The following is a 16,864-nucleotide window of genomic DNA, read 5'->3' as shown; positions in this document are numbered from 1 at the left end:
TGCACCTCCTGGCAACTTTGTCTCATGCAGCCCAGGAAACCACTTGCTTTTTGACAGGCAGTATGCGAAATACTTAAATACCGCTGATGTATGCAAAGACATCTGTGTAAGATGATTCTGGTCTACAGGAACAACATAAGTGGAACTTTTATTACAATGCCTACTGCATCCAGTGAGGGAAGGAATGGTGTGTGTATGGCTCAGCTGCTGTGCGATACTAACTCTGTAGTTAAATAATACTTTTGTGTTTAGAAGTAGTCACTATCACGGAAACGTCCTGGGGTGACTCACACAGCTGGAGTGCTGCACTGGATGGCTACAAGCTCTTCAGAAGAGACAGAAAAGGGAGAAGAAGTGGAGGGGTGGCCCTTTATATTAGGGAGTGTTTTGATGCCATGGGTATTGAAACTAATGATGAAGTTGAATTCCTATGGGTAAGAATTAAGGAGAAGGCCAACAAGGCTGATATCCTCCTGGGAGTCTGTTATTGTCCACCCAGCCAGGAAGAAGAAGTGGACAACTTAGTCTATAAGCAGCTGGAGAACATTTCAGGAATGTTTCCGGCCTTGTTCTTGTAGGTGAGTTCAACCTACCGGGGGTCTGCTGGGAACTTAATACAGCAGAAAAAAGGCAGTTCATAGAGTTTTTAGAGTGTGTGGAGGACAACTTTTTGCTGCAGCTGATGAGCGAGTCCATCGGGGTAGGGACTACGTTAGATCTGTTGTTTGCACATAGAAATGGGCTGGTGGGAGATGTGGTGGTTGGAGGCCACTTGGGGCATAGTGATCATTATAGAGTTCTTGATATTTGGTGAAATCAGGAGGAACATCGATAAGACTTTTACATGGAACTTCCAGAGGGGAGATTTTGGCCTATTTAGGAGGCTTATTCAGAGAGTTCCTTGGGAAGCAGCCCTTAAAAAAAAGGAGTCCAGGAAAGGTGGGCATGCTTCAAAACAGAGATCTTGAGGGCACAGGAACAGACTGTCCCTGTCTGCTGAAAGATCAGTCGACAAGGCATATGTCCAGCCTGGGTGGGCAACAAGGTTTTGAAGCAACTTGGGAATAAAAAGATGATGTATCATCTTTGGAAGGAGGGTCAGGTCTCTCAGGAAGTGTTCAAGAGGGTTGCTAGTGCACACGGGAAAAAAAATTAGGGAGGCCAAAGCTCAGTTCAAACTTAATTTGGTAACTTTTGTGAAGGATAATAAAAAAATGTTTTTACAAATATGTTAACAGCAAAAGGAATGGTAAGACCAACCGTTTTTTTCTATTGGATAAGGGAGGGAACTTAACTGTAGATGAGGAGAAGGTAGAAGTGCTTAATACCTTCTTTGCCTCAGTCTTTAGTGGGAAGATGGCTTGTCCTCAGGACAGCTGTCTTCCTGGGTTGGCAGATGGTGTCAGGAAGCAGAATGGTCCCCCTGCTATCCAGGAGGAGGCAGTCAGAGAACTGCTGAGTAGCTTAGATGTTGATAAATCTGTGGGCCCAGATGTAATCCACCCCAGGGTGATGAGGGAGTTGGCAGATGAGCTTGTGTGGCTGCTGTCCATCCTTTACCAGCGGTCCTGGGTCACTGGGGAGGTTCCAGATGACTGGAAGCTGGCTAATGTGACTCCCATTCACAAAAGGGGTAGGAACCCAGGGATACTCCTGGTAACTACAGGCCAGTTAGCCTGACCTCAGTACTCTGTAAGGTAATGGAAAAGTTTATACTGAATGCCATCACACTGCCCTTACGGGATGGCCAAGGGTATCAGACCCAGCCAGCGTGGGTTTAGGAGGGGTAGGTAATGTCTCCTTTTTTATGTGCTTTCACTGTTATGCATAGATGATATATGTTCTGCAAAAAGTTCAAATTGCACAAATATAATGAAATTAATGATTTTGAAATACTTTTAAAAATACTTTTTTTGTGGTGATTGCATGGTAATGTTCAATATGGCAGTGCATTATTTTCTGAGAAGGTAATTTTGTCTGGGGAAGGTAAGTGTACTTTCTTGGCTTCTTGAGTAAGGCTGGATATAATTCATTACATCCTTCTAAATATTATTAGGTATTAAAGCCAAACATTTTGTCTGAGTATTATTGTGCACATACTTGGCCATGCTTAGCAACAATATAAGCAGGAGTAATTTTAGTGACTGCATCATCTTATATAGATGATGATTATATGAAGCACAACTGGGTAAATCTAGGATGTCTGGAGCTGGGATTGATGTGTTTTGGAACAGCATAAATCTCTTCCTTCTTTTTTCTGGTGTTTCCCTGTTACTGCTGTTCATGATAAACATGACTCGTGCTCTCTGCCTGCTTCTTAGAGGTGGTATTCAATTCTCGGGGGGTTTTTCTTGACCACTTTGTGTATTTGGATGTGTAAATGCTTTGTTCTTCTGTAATATTTAGCCATGCTGAGCTTTACTTTGCTGAGGGTCCCCAGATAGTGCATCAGGCTGCAGTACTCCAGAATTCTCTTTTGCTTTGCTGGTTTCTCACTCCACAGCTTCTTTGCCAGCTTTTGGTTCCAGTGTTCTGTTTGCCTGTCCTTTTGAGAGCTGTATTTTGCCATGCAGCTACAAAACCACTTCTCCATCTAGAGCTGATGATCCAAAGATGTCCACGTGGTTAATTTTTCAAGAACGAAAGCTAGAGGTTTACTTCCTTATGAGCACAACATATTGAAGAGAGATCTCTGCCGTGTCCTCTAAGCATCATATTTAGTAATACTTGTTTCTAGATGAAAGTGGGAAGAAGGTTGTATGCTTATCTTGCTACACATTTGTCAGTGCTCAGGAGCATTTTCTGATGCATGTTCTGGATAAGCTGCATGGAAGTCTTTGGAGATTCAGGACATTGCATTGTTTCTGAAATTGGGTAGATTTGGCAAAGCTTGGGCAGAAAGCGTTACACTCAGAATGTCTTAAACCTTTCAAGATACAGTGTTTAATAGCCAGAGTTTAAATTGCCTGAAGTGTGAGTCTGCAGATAATCACAGTTTTAGTGATTCACCATAGAATTTTTAGCTCACATAATGATGATTGTCTCTTTCTCCAAATACCCTTTTAACCATATTTAAGTTTATCTTACAGTCGATTTAAAGTCCCTTCTTGCTTGACTCCAGATCAGGTAGGTGTTTTACTTTCATGGCACAATGCCAGGAAAGTTGTGTTATTTGAACTGTGTATGACAGAGTTTTCAATTCTTCTGGCATACTGTCCTTTGAAGCAGCATAGCAGTCAGCATAAAGTAGCACAAATAAAGGCTTTGAGCAGTGTGCTGCTGAACAGAAACTCTGAAAGAGCTTAGAGATAAATGTTGGGCAAGGAATGCATAATGCACAGCAGAGGCAGTAACTGCTTGGCTTGGAACTAATATACCACCATCAATTTCATTCTCTGCTTGCATAGGAAAGGGTTTATAAAAGTCTCTGGAACTCTTGAGGTATATCAACACATTCACTTTTTTGAAAGCAGTGCCAATTTGAGCAGCTGCTACTTTGCTTTGTCCTTCTTTACTATGCCATGAGTTGAATTCAGGAACTGTTTTATTGGCAAAATAATTTGACAAGTTTGTTTTCAACTAGGATATGTCTTACAGTCGTTCAGGGGAACGACTGAGATATAGTGTGAATTACTGCTATAGGTTGCAGGGAAAGGAGGGACTGGAGCTTGGGATTGCTGTTTAAATAAATGTATGTGTAACTGTGCCCTTGGGCTCCACACTTAGGTTTTATGAGACTGGATAGAAGCTGCAAGAGGGAAGTGGTTCTGTTTGTTAAATAATTAAAACTTGTTATGGTCAGCTCAAATGCAGATAATCTTGCTGACTAATTTTTTTTTCTTTTGTTGATTCATTCTTTTCGCTTGGAGTGATTGCAAGTGAGTTTTTTGTTTCTTGCAGGCTTTTGATGGTGATTGTTGGAAGGAGGTGTGGATGTCTCCCAACACTTTCAGAACTGAAACTCGAAGGAATTGCTATTGCTTAATTTAATTTCTGTGTAGGATTGGGAAAGTGGAGGAAAGAGAGGAAAAATGCAACCCAGCATTGCAGTCAAATCAGATTATTCATCTTCAGTTTTGCAGTTTCTTGCATTTCTGTGAATGTGTGTTTAGTTGTTATATTGAAGCATCAGTGTACTGTAATTAACTGGCATTTCAGTTGTGGGTATGGTTTCTTTGTATTTCCTTGAGCAATTGCATCACATGGAATGAATTATATGTGCATGTTTTTGCTTTTATTCGAGAACAAATGCTGATGAAAATCTGAGAAGTGTTCACAAGGGGGTCTGGTACCTGTAGAAGAGACTCTTGCTGTTTCTCTGGTACCACTGCTTCAGGAGCTTGTGTTCTTCTTGAGTTGATCTAAAGCCATAAGGATAAACAGCTGCTAACTGATGACTTACTCAAGAGTCTGTGTTGCTTATGAAGCAAATAAAAGAAAATATGTCTCAATTTTTTTCACTCTGTTGTGTTTTCTTTTGTAATGAAATGTCTGTCAGCTTGTTGCCAGTTGACTTGCAATTTATTGTAGCATTTATGATGGCATGTGACTCTGCAGTATACTAGAGTTAAGAGCAGCATTTTGGCCTGCCAAGTCTACACAACATCTTTTCTCTACAGTTGGCATTTCATAATTTATTTTTTATTCATTTTTTAGCTTTTAAAACTGAAATTTTTCTGGTTTGCTTAAAAAAAAGGGGAAAAATCAATCATTGTGCTCTGCTTAATATCACTGTAAAATGATCTTGGTTTAAATAAGTCAAATATGTGGACCATATCTGTATACCTGAAAATGGTTTTATGTTTTCTTGCAGCTAACAGAGGATGAAATTGCAACTATTTTGAAATCAACTCTTAAAGGACTTGAATACTTGCACTTTATGAGAAAAATACATAGAGATATAAAAGCTGGAAACATTCTTCTTAACACCGAGGGACATGCAAAATTAGCTGATTTTGGTGTGGCTGGCCAGTTAACAGTAAGTAACCTTGGAAAGATTACTTAAAATGCTATAGTGCTTCCAACCTTGTTCTTTCACCTTTGTCTTCTGCCTTGAATTTTGTGTCTGAGCAGTGTCACTACCACTGCTGGTAGTGGCAGAGCTAACGTTTTTATCATGGTGAGTATTTAATGTACTGCAGGGCTATTTAGTTTTTAGTTGTTTGTTTTTATAACCCAGTGTATCAAGTACCTGATGATCACTTTAAATTTTAGTCTGAGGTTTGTGATTATTGTCGCCTCTTTGGCCTCTATAGGCTGGTGGGCTGAATCTGGTCTTAAGTGGAAGTCATTACTATTTAACCTTTGGGTGGATAATTTAACTTCTAAATACAGAATTGATTTAAAAATAACCTGAAAATGAGCATCTCTGGTTTAATTGCGTAAATAATATAATTACAGGATACAATGGCAAAACGTAATACTGTTATAGGAACTCCATTTTGGATGGCTCCTGAAGTCATACAAGAGATTGGCTATAACTGTGTGGCAGACATCTGGTCCCTTGGTATAACTTCAATAGAAATGGCTGAAGGAAAGCCTCCTTATGCTGATATTCACCCAATGAGGGTAAGTGTGTTGGTGGTGTTTTTTGTTTGTTTATTAAAAAAAAACAACCCCTCAAACCCACAAAACATTCAAAACCCCCTAATACTAGGGGGTCTATTCATGTTTATGAATAGGGATTTTAATACTAACAATTTTTACTTTCTGTATTACTTCCTCTTGACTTCAGTTTGCCTGTGTTTTAACATGTTTCTGTAAGGTTTCAGAATTCCTTTATCTCCACTTGAGAGGGAGCTACAGCAGGGAGCTCTTAATTGGCTTTGGGGTAATATATAGAATCTCTTTCATACTGTACCTGCACTTGGAGGTTTGCATCACTGAGAGTCTGTTTGCTTTTGAAAGGCAGTTTTGAAATAAAGGTGACCTAAAGAGGAATTCAGAACTGTCCTATGGGAGCAGTGCTAGTATTATTATTAGTAACACCTGACACCTTTCTAGTGACTCCTAAGGTTTCTTAACTGAATTAGTTTACTTTTTGCAAAATAAGACGTAGATAGAATTAGTTGCTTTATGAAGAGTAGTCATTACAAAGGAATTACTTGGAGAAGTTAATGGGGAACAATGTTTATCTTGGGATAACTTGACACTGTTAGTCATGCTGTTATTATTTTTGTAATGAGCTATAGAATATGCTGATTGCAGTGAGCATCAATAAACACTCCATTCTTAAGTTGTTTAAAACCCATTTTTAATTAAGAAGGCATTTTATATTGCTTAAAGCATACCTTTTCCCAGAAAAATCTTTGCAATTTGCTGCAAAATTGTCATATATACTGCATTATTTTATTCAATTTTCTTTTGTTATTGCCTCATATATCAGAATCTTAATATAAAGAAGCCACCACTGTAGAAAGAGAAGGTACTGTTCATGTACAATGACTGTAAGGTGATGCACATCTGAATTCAAGCGTATTTGGTGCTATTTTTGTTTGTGGGGTTCTTGATTTTTGGTTGTGTGTGCTCTTTGGAGGAGAGATGTTTCCTGAAATTTCTCTTAAAGCTAGTGAGTGATTTTCATTTAGAAACATTACATAATTTTGGAAGCAAAGTTTAACTGTTTTCATGCACCATATTTGTTTTCCATGTAATTAACTCTTTTAAAATTACAATTCAAAATAAAAATGCTCAAGTGAAAGCTGAGAACAAAATAAGTATCTCTGAAGCTGGATTTTGATGGGAATTTAAGTTAACATGAAATAACCTTTAAAAATATTTTGAAGCATGATTGCTGACAAATTAACTACACTTGCTCATGCTGGGATTTTTGGTTATACTTCTAAAAATGCCTTAATTACATCTGAGTAGCATTACTGTATGTAGTTGCACCAGCTGTTGAAAGGTGAGGACTACATTATCAGAGAGGATTTTTATGTGCATGACAATAACTGCTTATAAATCAAAGGTCACTGAGTTTGAATGCTTGTGGATCTGTTTAATTCTTGCAATCAAATGAATGCTATCAAAGGCCAATGTAATTTAACACAATTCTGGATCACATATAACATGTGTTCTTGTTAATAAATTACGTTATGGTTTTTAAGGGCTTGTATGTAGTTAGTACTCTTTTGTATATTTGATACCTCCAGTTTTTCTTAATTTTTATTAGTGAGTTGTTACAGTGGTTAACAAGAAATACACAGATTTAAGTTGCAGTAGTTTTTCTGGTGTCATATGATACAGCTTCACAGGACTTTTTGCCATATGTAGATGCTTTGTTTTAGTTATGACACAGAATTGATACAGGCAAGCATGAAAGCTTGGGCAAATTTTCTTTGCTTTTTCTAGATGTTGCTGGAGTTTTGTGGTGTTTATGTAAGGCACAATTTTGTTGCCTGGGAATGCACAGCGAAATTACCATGCACACTGTTTTGCTGTAGGCTGGTTGGCACTGCCACAAAGGTAGTGCACTGCCAGTAGGCCATTTCCTTGTCAACTGCATTTACAGCTTAATAGAAATATTACATGACTGCTTTAAACAAGTGTTTTGGCAGAGAGGAAATAGCAGATTCCATGCAAACAAGCATAGCTTCCTCTGCTTAACCACACTCTGACTACTCTAAAGAATTGTACTACTTTCAGCTGAGAAAGAAGAAGTGGAGGGTGCAAAATGGAATTTCAGGTGGGAGTGGGAAGAGATTTTTCTGGTTAGGTGTTCCTGTCACAATGTACTTGACTGTGTCGTCCATGCTATTTTACTTGTTCCTGCTGCAAACCTGAGTTCAACAGGAGCTGCAGTTGTCACACTTGATTTGAGGCTCAAAGGTCAAGAGCACTTGCCAGCTCAGTAGTTTTAATGCTTTATTCACCTGAGAATTATGGACTGCCTCACATACTCGATGTCAGAGTCCTTTTATGCTTTTGCTAATGATGAAAAGTGAAACTTCTGCATTTTCTGTGTTTTTTTAAAAGGAGGAGTATTTTCATGTAGTTTTATAGGAGGGAAAAACACAGATGTCTTCAAGGTTGCCCTAAAACGTGGTTATACAGCCACTAGAAATAGCAAGGAATCTTCTGGTTTAAAAAAATATAACTCAAACCTAGATAATTTAACCCATCTAGCAGGGCTAAAAACTTGTTGATTGCAGTAGACTGTTCAGCACCCAGGGTTTGTGTGGCTAGCAGTATCTGCATCTGCCCTTGATTGCTCTGCTGTGATGAGCAGTTAGCAATTGATAGTGGAGATAATTAAAGGGGACTTCACTGTGGTTCTAGATCAAGTCTCAATCTCTTCCTCTGAAGATCCAGCGATGTTTTAACAGCTGAGTTCCCATGTCCCCATTGACTGCAGCATATATGCTGTCCTGTAGTGATAAAATATTTATGTCCTACCTGAGACAAAACTTAATTCAAACCATTAACTGTATCATTCAGGCACCTGCATGTGATATCTATCCTTATTTCAAAATTCCCTATTTTTAATCTTTAATGAGAACACTGAGAATGGACTGTTTTACTGTAACAGCTGTGATTTTTCTTTTTTGGTAACATGCTTGTGAATTATCCTCTGTGATATCCTCTATACTAATAAAGCCATGATCTCAATTTAAGAATTGTTTTTGGTGGAACAATCTTTAAACTGCATAGTTTTCATATGATCCTTCTACTGCTGGTATTTGGCTTTAGTAACAAGTAAATTAATAGCACTTTGCCATAAAGGTAGTCTTAAAACTTAAGCATGACTCTTTTTGAGGTCCTTCCCTAGGCCACCCTTACTAAATTTTTTTCCTTGTGTTCATGCAATGATGGGATCAGTTATCCCTGCAAGGCTGGGATTTTTTAAGATCAATTTAAGTGTGGGCTGCTGCTGTTAGAGACATGCTGTCCGTAGCCCAGAGTGCCTGACCTTTCTGTTAAGCAAACACTAACATTTTTGTGGCCTCACATGGAGCTGGATAAAGCTGCTGATGTTCTGAAAAGTTAACGTGATAAAAACCTCCTAGAGAGGTTGTAGGAGCATGTAGTGGACAGAGGAAATGGGCTGAGGGAGTTAGTGCTTTTGAGCCTTTTAGACCAACTATAGAATGCCAATGTGTGTTTGATGAAATTTCCTCTTCTTTGCAAAGTCAACAGTTACTGACAGGCTGGTGCGCTTCAAATAAACGCTGGTAGCTCTTTCACAAAATGGTAGGAAAAAAAGATAAGCCCAAACTTTTTTTTTTTTTTTTCATGCTTATCAGGCAGCTGCAATAATTTGCATTGTTGTGGCATGGAAGAAGCTTGTGCTAGATGTGTTTTTCAACGCTTTGCAGTATTGGTCTTTGTTTCTTTATGGTGAAGTTTGTTGGAAATGGACATGTGGGCATCACATGTTCTGCAGTGAATTGGAGGAAGCCAATTTGAACTGCTTCTATTTGCCTTAAGTTCAATCATGATATTTATTTTTCCATGGCACTTACCCAGATTATCCATGCCTCCTGCTTAGCCTGTGTCATTTCCACCCTGGACCAATCTGTTTGTAATAACCTTTTATTCCTGATGTATCTTATAACAAACTACAGTTTTCCTGGTTTTTTATTCTTGACATATTGCATTAAAACAGGAGATTGAAGTGAGAATTATTGCCCTGTAGGGCTCTAAGAAAAAAGGAGGTGTCATGTGGAGCATGGCAGTCAGATGGGGACCAGTTTTTCAGCCATTGAGAAGACACTTTTCTATATGCCTTTTGTGCCAGAAATTGAGGAGAGGAAAAAAGAAAAAACATTTCTTTCTGTATAATCACTTGTATTTCTTCTCTCCAACAGATGGTGTTATCTCATTGCTTTCTGTTATTTTCTTTAAGAGTTCATCTATCTTATCTCAGCATTACTGCTTTTAAATTAGACTGGGTTTGTAAAAGTATATGGTTTTCTTACTGTAGTGCTTTTGCTTATCTTTACAAAAGACTTTGAATTAACTTGTAAAAGTCCTTTACCTTTTAAGAACTTTCTATGAGACACTGTTAATTTGTAACTTGAGGTCTTCTTGCTTGCTGTGTCAAGATAGAGTGAGCTAATATTTAAAGAGTTTAAAATATGGATATTTGATTGTATATTACTGTTCATTATTTTACTGCTCTTCACAATCTTGTGGAAGAATGACAGTGAGCTGTGATGTTTTAAGGTGCAAGTAACATGTGTTTGCAGTGGGGACCTACGACTGATGAGATATGGCTGTGACAGCAGAGGAATTGGAGAAGCATGTGTTCTGTTGCAGAGTTTTCAATGAGCTGTTGTGAGACCTTTGGCCCTCTCTAGGCTTTAAATAGAATTTTTGTACTTGCTTTATACAAACCTAGATGCAGGTGATGGGTGCAGAGGGGAGGCATTCCTGCCTGTTTCCATGCATTTTCAACACCCATTTCTGCTGGAATGAGTGTTTAGGTGGTCACAGGATAAGCTGGATCAGAAAAACTCACTAAATAATAAGAAGTAGCTTTCAATGATGTTGTTAATAGGGTGCTCCAAGTAGGTGGGGACAAAAATGTGTCTGGGACTGGTAGAAGAAATAGGCCATCTGTATTTGGGCATCAACCAAGTTGAGTTAGGTAGTTGTAAAACCAGAGTCTTAGCAGGCCATCTATAAATTTATTGTGATTAAAACTTAGTAATTATATAAGGAAACTGCAGAACTTTTCCTGAAATCAACTCTTAAAAATGTGTGTCCTACAGGACAGACGGACATTTTTGTAGCTGTTCCACTTGTCCTTTGAGGCTTGTTTTGGTTGGGCATATTGAATAAAATTAGACAGGATTCTAGACCTTTCTTGGCTGAGTGTTCTCCCACAAAAACTTCCTCCTTCTCCACCTCATTCTATTCTTCATCTTTAAATTGCTGTGATACAGCAGAACTTCATGGGGGAAACCTCCAGTGGTCTTCAATTTGCATGCAGCTGAAGGCAAGTTTTGATTCATAATATATTTGCCTCTCTTACTATTTATAGCCAAAGTTTCAAAGAGTGTTATAACTTCATTAAAGAAAATAAATAAGCACTGTTATCACCAGGCTGTATTTGTCTAACAGAAGATAAAGTATGTTCTCTGTAGAGACTGAGGGGAAAAAAAAAAAAATCAGTCTCAATGGAATTGCTTTCCACATAAACCACCATGAGAAATACAAGTCCATATTCTGATGGGATATTGAACCTTTTTTCTGTGAGTGATTAGTAGTAGTATGTGGTTCAGACCAGTTCCAACTCTGCTAATACCAGTGCTGGTCTGGGTATTGTATCGTTGTTAGTTTTCATCTTATGTTCAACAGCTTTTCAGGACTGAACTCTAACGTCTTGCTTAACAGTTCTTAACAAAGAAGAAATTAAAATTTGAATTTTAATTAAATAGGTTGCTAATTCAAATTAGTAAACAACCTGTCCACCTTTTCTAATCAAAATGTGAATAATTGCCATGTGATAATTGCTGTATGAATCAAAAACCGAAACAGATGAGGCAATACATTAAAAAAAGGTGCTAAATGCTTTTTCATTCAAGACTTATTTTATTTGTCAAGATAAATAGATTTACTTATTTATTTAAATGAATGATCAATCTTTATAGTGTGCGAACAGACCTCTTTACCTGAACTGCTTATGGTGTGGTAAGTAATTGCTGAGGTGCAGACCAGGTCCTAACACCCTGTTCATGATTTGACTGCTTTCAACAAAGCTTCTGTAATAAGATGATAAATGTTGGGCAAATTAAAGTGAGTGATCATTGGAACTTGCATATCTGTGCATGTTTCATTTTTTTGTGAGCAAGTACCTGCGGTCCTACCTAAATATAACATGTGCATAGTTTTCTAGAATCTTAGTATCTAGATAATAGATCTACTGATCAGCAGGAGAATTGCTGTAATTGTAACAACAATTTGACTTAGTAGCTTATTTCCTCAGCTATTATTCTTTAATGGGTATATGAAAGCATCTTTTCTATAGGTTGTTTTATGTACCTTAATCTGAGGAGATACATTGCTGAATTTTCTGGAATACAGTTAAGGCAACTATTAACTATTACAGTAATGGCATTTTTACTAGATAAAGAGAGAGTTTTTTAGGTACTTGGTAACTGTGTCAGCTAGACATTATTTTTCTTTGTGGTTGAGTTATTTTTAGCAGTGAATTGAAAACTAAATAAAGGGAAAATTGTGGTCCTGTAGAAAAATAATTTTCTGCCAAAGTTTCACTTGTGGCTCTTGGGCATGCTGCTCATAGAGGTGCAGAGATCTTGTTCTGCAGATTTTTAAAACTGTTTTTCATTTCAAAGTTTGTATGGATTTATGATTTTAGTTAAAATACGTTTGGTGTTCACTTATATATATGTAAGGTGATTTCAAGTGCTTTCTTCCTTAAGCTCATATTCTGTGTGGAAATGCTATTCATAAATACAGACATAGTACCCTTTGAACATAACTTCTTTTATAATATGTAAGCTTGCAGGATTAATGCGGGCAGTGAATTTCAGAAGGATTTAATTTACTTACTTGTTTGTGATCAGCCTTCCTGTGGATTTGCTGTAGATGTGAAAGGGAAAAATTCTCATGAGTAAGGAAGTCAACCCAGGGAAGTGCTCTAGGGGTATAGTCTAGTTTCTTGTGATGTAGAAATATAATTTTTTTCAGTGTGCCTAGCATACAATTTTAATGAAAATTCCTATGGCATGGCCTAGTCAAAATATATAAATGGACTAAAAAGAAATAGTTGGTGAGTTGTCCTCAGACACTGAAGACTAGTTTAGAGGTATCTGGTTGGAAAACATATGAAATATAACTTGTGATAATGTATTTATTTTCTTAAATTGCAGTCAGTAGTTCATTGCTTGACTTTACCAGATTCAGTAGCATGTATTGAGCCTCCTAGAGAATGATGTGCCAGCATGGCAGCATCCAGTTTCCAAGACTGGACAGCTTGCTATGCAAAGGGATATAGTATGTTTAACATCAGCCCATTTATGTGGAAGGAGAGATTTGTAATACCACTGTGAAAGCAAGGTAGGAAAAATACCATTTGTTCTCTGGCAAAACCTCAAAGATAATAAAAAGTTTCTCCCTAATAGCCCAAGGAACTTTTCAAAGAGGTTTTGCCACATGGCTTCCTAAACAAAGGATTGACAGATCTCTCTGGTTTATTGAACTTTCATGAAATGACATTAGCATTGATATACTGTGAAAACACTAGATTACTTGAGGTGTGTTCAGTGATGAAATTGGAGGATGACAGCATCCTATTCCTATTCACATTAAAGCTTTTGAAAACAAGTCTACAGTCTGATGCAGGTAATTGTGGTCTTCACGTAGGTATTGGTTTTTAAATTTATCCTCCTTTTTTCTTGCATCTCTCTGACATTTCTTTTCAGTGGAGAGGTGGCTTGAACATTCATGTAACAAAACTCGGAATATAAATAAAGTGGAATTAAAGGTTACAGAATCTAGCATTCATGTTTGACTGTGGCTTAGAGAATGCATTGTCGCTGCTTTGTATCACTAGAATTTTCTTTATGTCACTAGAAGTTTTGGAAGTAGAATAAATGTTTATTACTGTTAAATGTATAAATTCTTTAAATTTTAAAATTATGTCAGGTTTGCTGGTGCGTATGTGTGCAAAAAGGAAATGTTAATCTGTCATGTGTAATAAAGTAGCAGAAGCGGAGAATATTTGAAATTTGTACTGGAACTGGAGTTTAATTTGAATTAAATGGAAAACATTTATTGCATGCTTCTAAATGAGGATTTAATTAAAATTGAACTAGTGCATCTTTTCAGACTTACCCCTGAATAGGAAATTTGAGACATGTTTCAGTTGATGGTTGGTTTTCTCTGACTTTGATTAATCACTTTCTAAGTAAGTGGAGGATCAGAACAGTAATTTCATAATTACACAAAAGTGAATTAACTTGAAACTTTTAACTAAAATAACTGCAAGGGGAGTTTGATCTTAGTTTCATGTAATGCTGTGCGTCTTCTGTGAGTGATTCAGATCCTTAGAAGCACTAATCTGAAAAAAGGACCCATACCATGATGCTACCTATTTATTTATAAGATGCTTTGGTGGTAAATGTTGGACATGGGAAAATTATTTTTCAAAGGTGGTGGAGCAGAAAACAGAGGTTGAATGAAGCTGTGAAATAAATGGAAATATTCTTGATGACTTGAGAGAGCACTGGCTCAAGCCCTATGCCTGTTAGCATTGTTAAAGATTTTTTGATAGAACTGTTAATGAGGGTAAAGCCCGGAATGTGTTCAGCAGACCTAGCATGGCACAGGTTAGCAGTTTCCACCCTGGCTGAGCTGGCTGCTTTCTCCTGGGCTAATGTTAAAAACAAACAAGCAAACAACCTTCCAGCAAAAAGCTTATTCAGAAGTTTTAAATTGCTATAGATTTGCTCATTTGTGATGTTAGTAATACTGTAAGCATAGATCAGAGTGCAAAGCAAAGTTGTTTTGCATCTTGAAGATCTCAATAAAATTTTACTTGAACTAGGCAATTTGTAATAAAACGTCAAGATTTATTAAATCTGAAATGACAATTTCAACATGACAACACTTTTTTTTTAATGAGCTTTACAGCCGTTATTTTTTTTAAAAAAAACTTTGTCATTTTGTACACGTTACTGTGTGCTCAATTTATTCAATTTCTGTTTAATATGCACTATGGATGTGGAAAAGAATTCAGCAAGGTTTGTATGCACAGATTTAGGAGAATTTATTTTGTGAGCAATTCTATAATACCTTGCAGGATATTGTCAAGTATCCCACTTTTAAGTGAAGAGCTATACGTATTGCTACAAATATACTTCAATTTATTTAGACTATCTTTCAAGTTTTAGGATTAGCACTAAATATATGAGGTTAATTTTTATTCAGAAAAGCTAATTAAAAAGAACTTGGTAAACAATTTTAAGACATTATTGGAAACTTGAATTAATATTTATTTTTTGAAGTGAATTGTATGTTCATTTTTTCCTTACGTATATTTTCTGTCAGTATTTGTTGATCTGGAGGAAGTGCTTTAGAGACCAGACTACTGGATTGCCAAATTCTTAACATGTTATTACAAGTTTTAAAAGCAAAAGTGTTTTTACTTGAATTTTTGCTAAAGTGATACTTGATTTTTTAATATATGGGAGAAAACCACAAGGAGATTAGGAGGAAAATACTAAGCTTCTGTTGCTACTTACCGGAAGATACATGCTTTGAGCATATACTAGTTGCTTATTTCTTAAAGAATCTAAAAAAATGCTTAGATTGGGAGGAGGATAAAATTTGTTATGAAGAAAGGTTATTAAGACTGCATGTACCCTGTTTCTGTAATGGTATTATATTGCCTTAGAATGTATGCTAGGTAATTTTTAAAGAGGATGATGCATATTTAATGAAGAAATTTATTTATTTGAAAGGAAGGGTTTCCAATCAGTCTAAATTTGCTTCAGTTAAAACTTGATGGTCTAAAGACAACTTATAATCCTTTTCTTGTTATAAAGTATTGTCAAATTTGTAGTAGTATCAGTTAAGTTTATGGAAACTTTGTTTTAAGGTGGTTTAAAATAGAACTAAATCTTTAATTTGTATTTGATGGCACCTGTTTTCATTTTGTTTCCCTGGCAACACCAGTGGTATCAAAAATTGCCCATAGACCACCCTGGTTTTAGAGAAGAATGAAATCAGCCTGGCTCAGCCTTTGTTTTTACTGACTAAATACTTAGACAAAGCTTTAACACGCAGTCAGTACTGTGCAAACTAACTCAAATGATTTGGGTATGCAATTAGTGATCTTTTTTTTTCGTTAGAATTTTCTGTATTAATGCCAGTTTTTATTGTTCTGCTGTTTTTAAAATGCATTGAGATACAGGAAGTATTTTTGATACACTGTGTCTCAAGAAGTGTGTTTGAAAGCTATAAACTACCTGCAGAAAAGTAGAGTAAAAAGTAATAGTTTTTTGATAACACAATCTGTCTGTTTTTAAAGCTGTGTGGATCCCAGGTTTTCCTCCAGATGTAAATTGTCATCATTTGCATTCCAATGGGAAACAAATGAAGGCAACGTGAGTGTTACCTCCAGATTCTACTTTCCTCTGTGCTGGTTTGCTGTGTCTGACAATTCACGTTATGAAAATTACACATATGGTGATCCAAACGCCACAAATCCTAAGACATTATCAGTTTGTGTTTCAGATACACAAACATGGACCTAATTCTTGCAAATACTGTTTATCACTACCTACCTGCCTGAAAAATGCTGCTTTACTGACAGAAGCCTCCTCTGCCATGTATATTCCTGAGCTCCATGCTATACCATTGGATGTTAAGAAAAGGAAAGTGTTGGTGTTCTTTATAGTGTTAGTTGCAGGAGCACTGGCCAGTCTGAGAAGTTTAAGATGTTTTACATTTTCCATTCTCCCCCAGAAATTTAGAATAAATTTGGAAGATAATGAAGTTATCTGTTCCCAGAAAAGAGAGTACTTCTGATGGAGTTAATGGGTACCTGTAGAGCAGTACTTCCCAGTGTCCTGGTGCTTTGACAGCTTTTCATGCTATGAAAATGTAAAACAGGTAGCATCAGCCAACAGTCATCTGTTTCCACAGGTATTTCCTTAAGAAATGTTATAATCATGAACCCTATCCTTAGGACAGAGGTAACACTGTCTACACTTGGCAGGTATATCCAGACACAAGTGAACTTTGCTTCTACTGCCCCCCTTTCAGTTTTTTTCAGGAGTTTCTCTGGAGTAACTGTATGCATACTGTAAATGTCTTGCTTTTTGTTTGTTTCTCTGAATAATACGACTAATTTGTGCAAGCTGAATTTTTTGATAATTAGAAGTGGCTAGCATTT

General features: G+C 36.8%; 1 protein-coding gene across 2 annotated transcripts in view; it reads left to right on the top strand.

Moving 5' to 3' along the window:
• STK3 (serine/threonine kinase 3) overlaps positions 1-16,864 on the top strand; it is a 126,570-nt gene that overhangs the window by 22,254 nt on the left and 87,452 nt on the right. Inside the window, exons 5-6 of one of the 2 annotated variants that reach the window (XM_062490483.1) lie at positions 4,814-4,978; positions 5,401-5,568. The exons of the other annotated variant lie outside the window; for it this stretch is intronic. Of the exons in view, the coding sequence (XP_062346467.1) occupies positions 4,814-4,978; positions 5,401-5,568 (333 nt within the window). The remainder of the gene's footprint in view (positions 1-4,813; positions 4,979-5,400; positions 5,569-16,864) is intronic. 2 annotated transcript variants of the gene reach the window in all.

This window comes from Cinclus cinclus, chromosome 1 (assembly GCF_963662255.1).
Source record: "Cinclus cinclus chromosome 1, bCinCin1.1, whole genome shotgun sequence".
Taxonomy (NCBI): domain Eukaryota; kingdom Metazoa; phylum Chordata; class Aves; order Passeriformes; family Cinclidae; genus Cinclus; species Cinclus cinclus.
The sequence above is the reverse complement of the archived record's forward strand: the minus strand, read 5'-3'. Positions and strand labels throughout refer to the sequence as shown.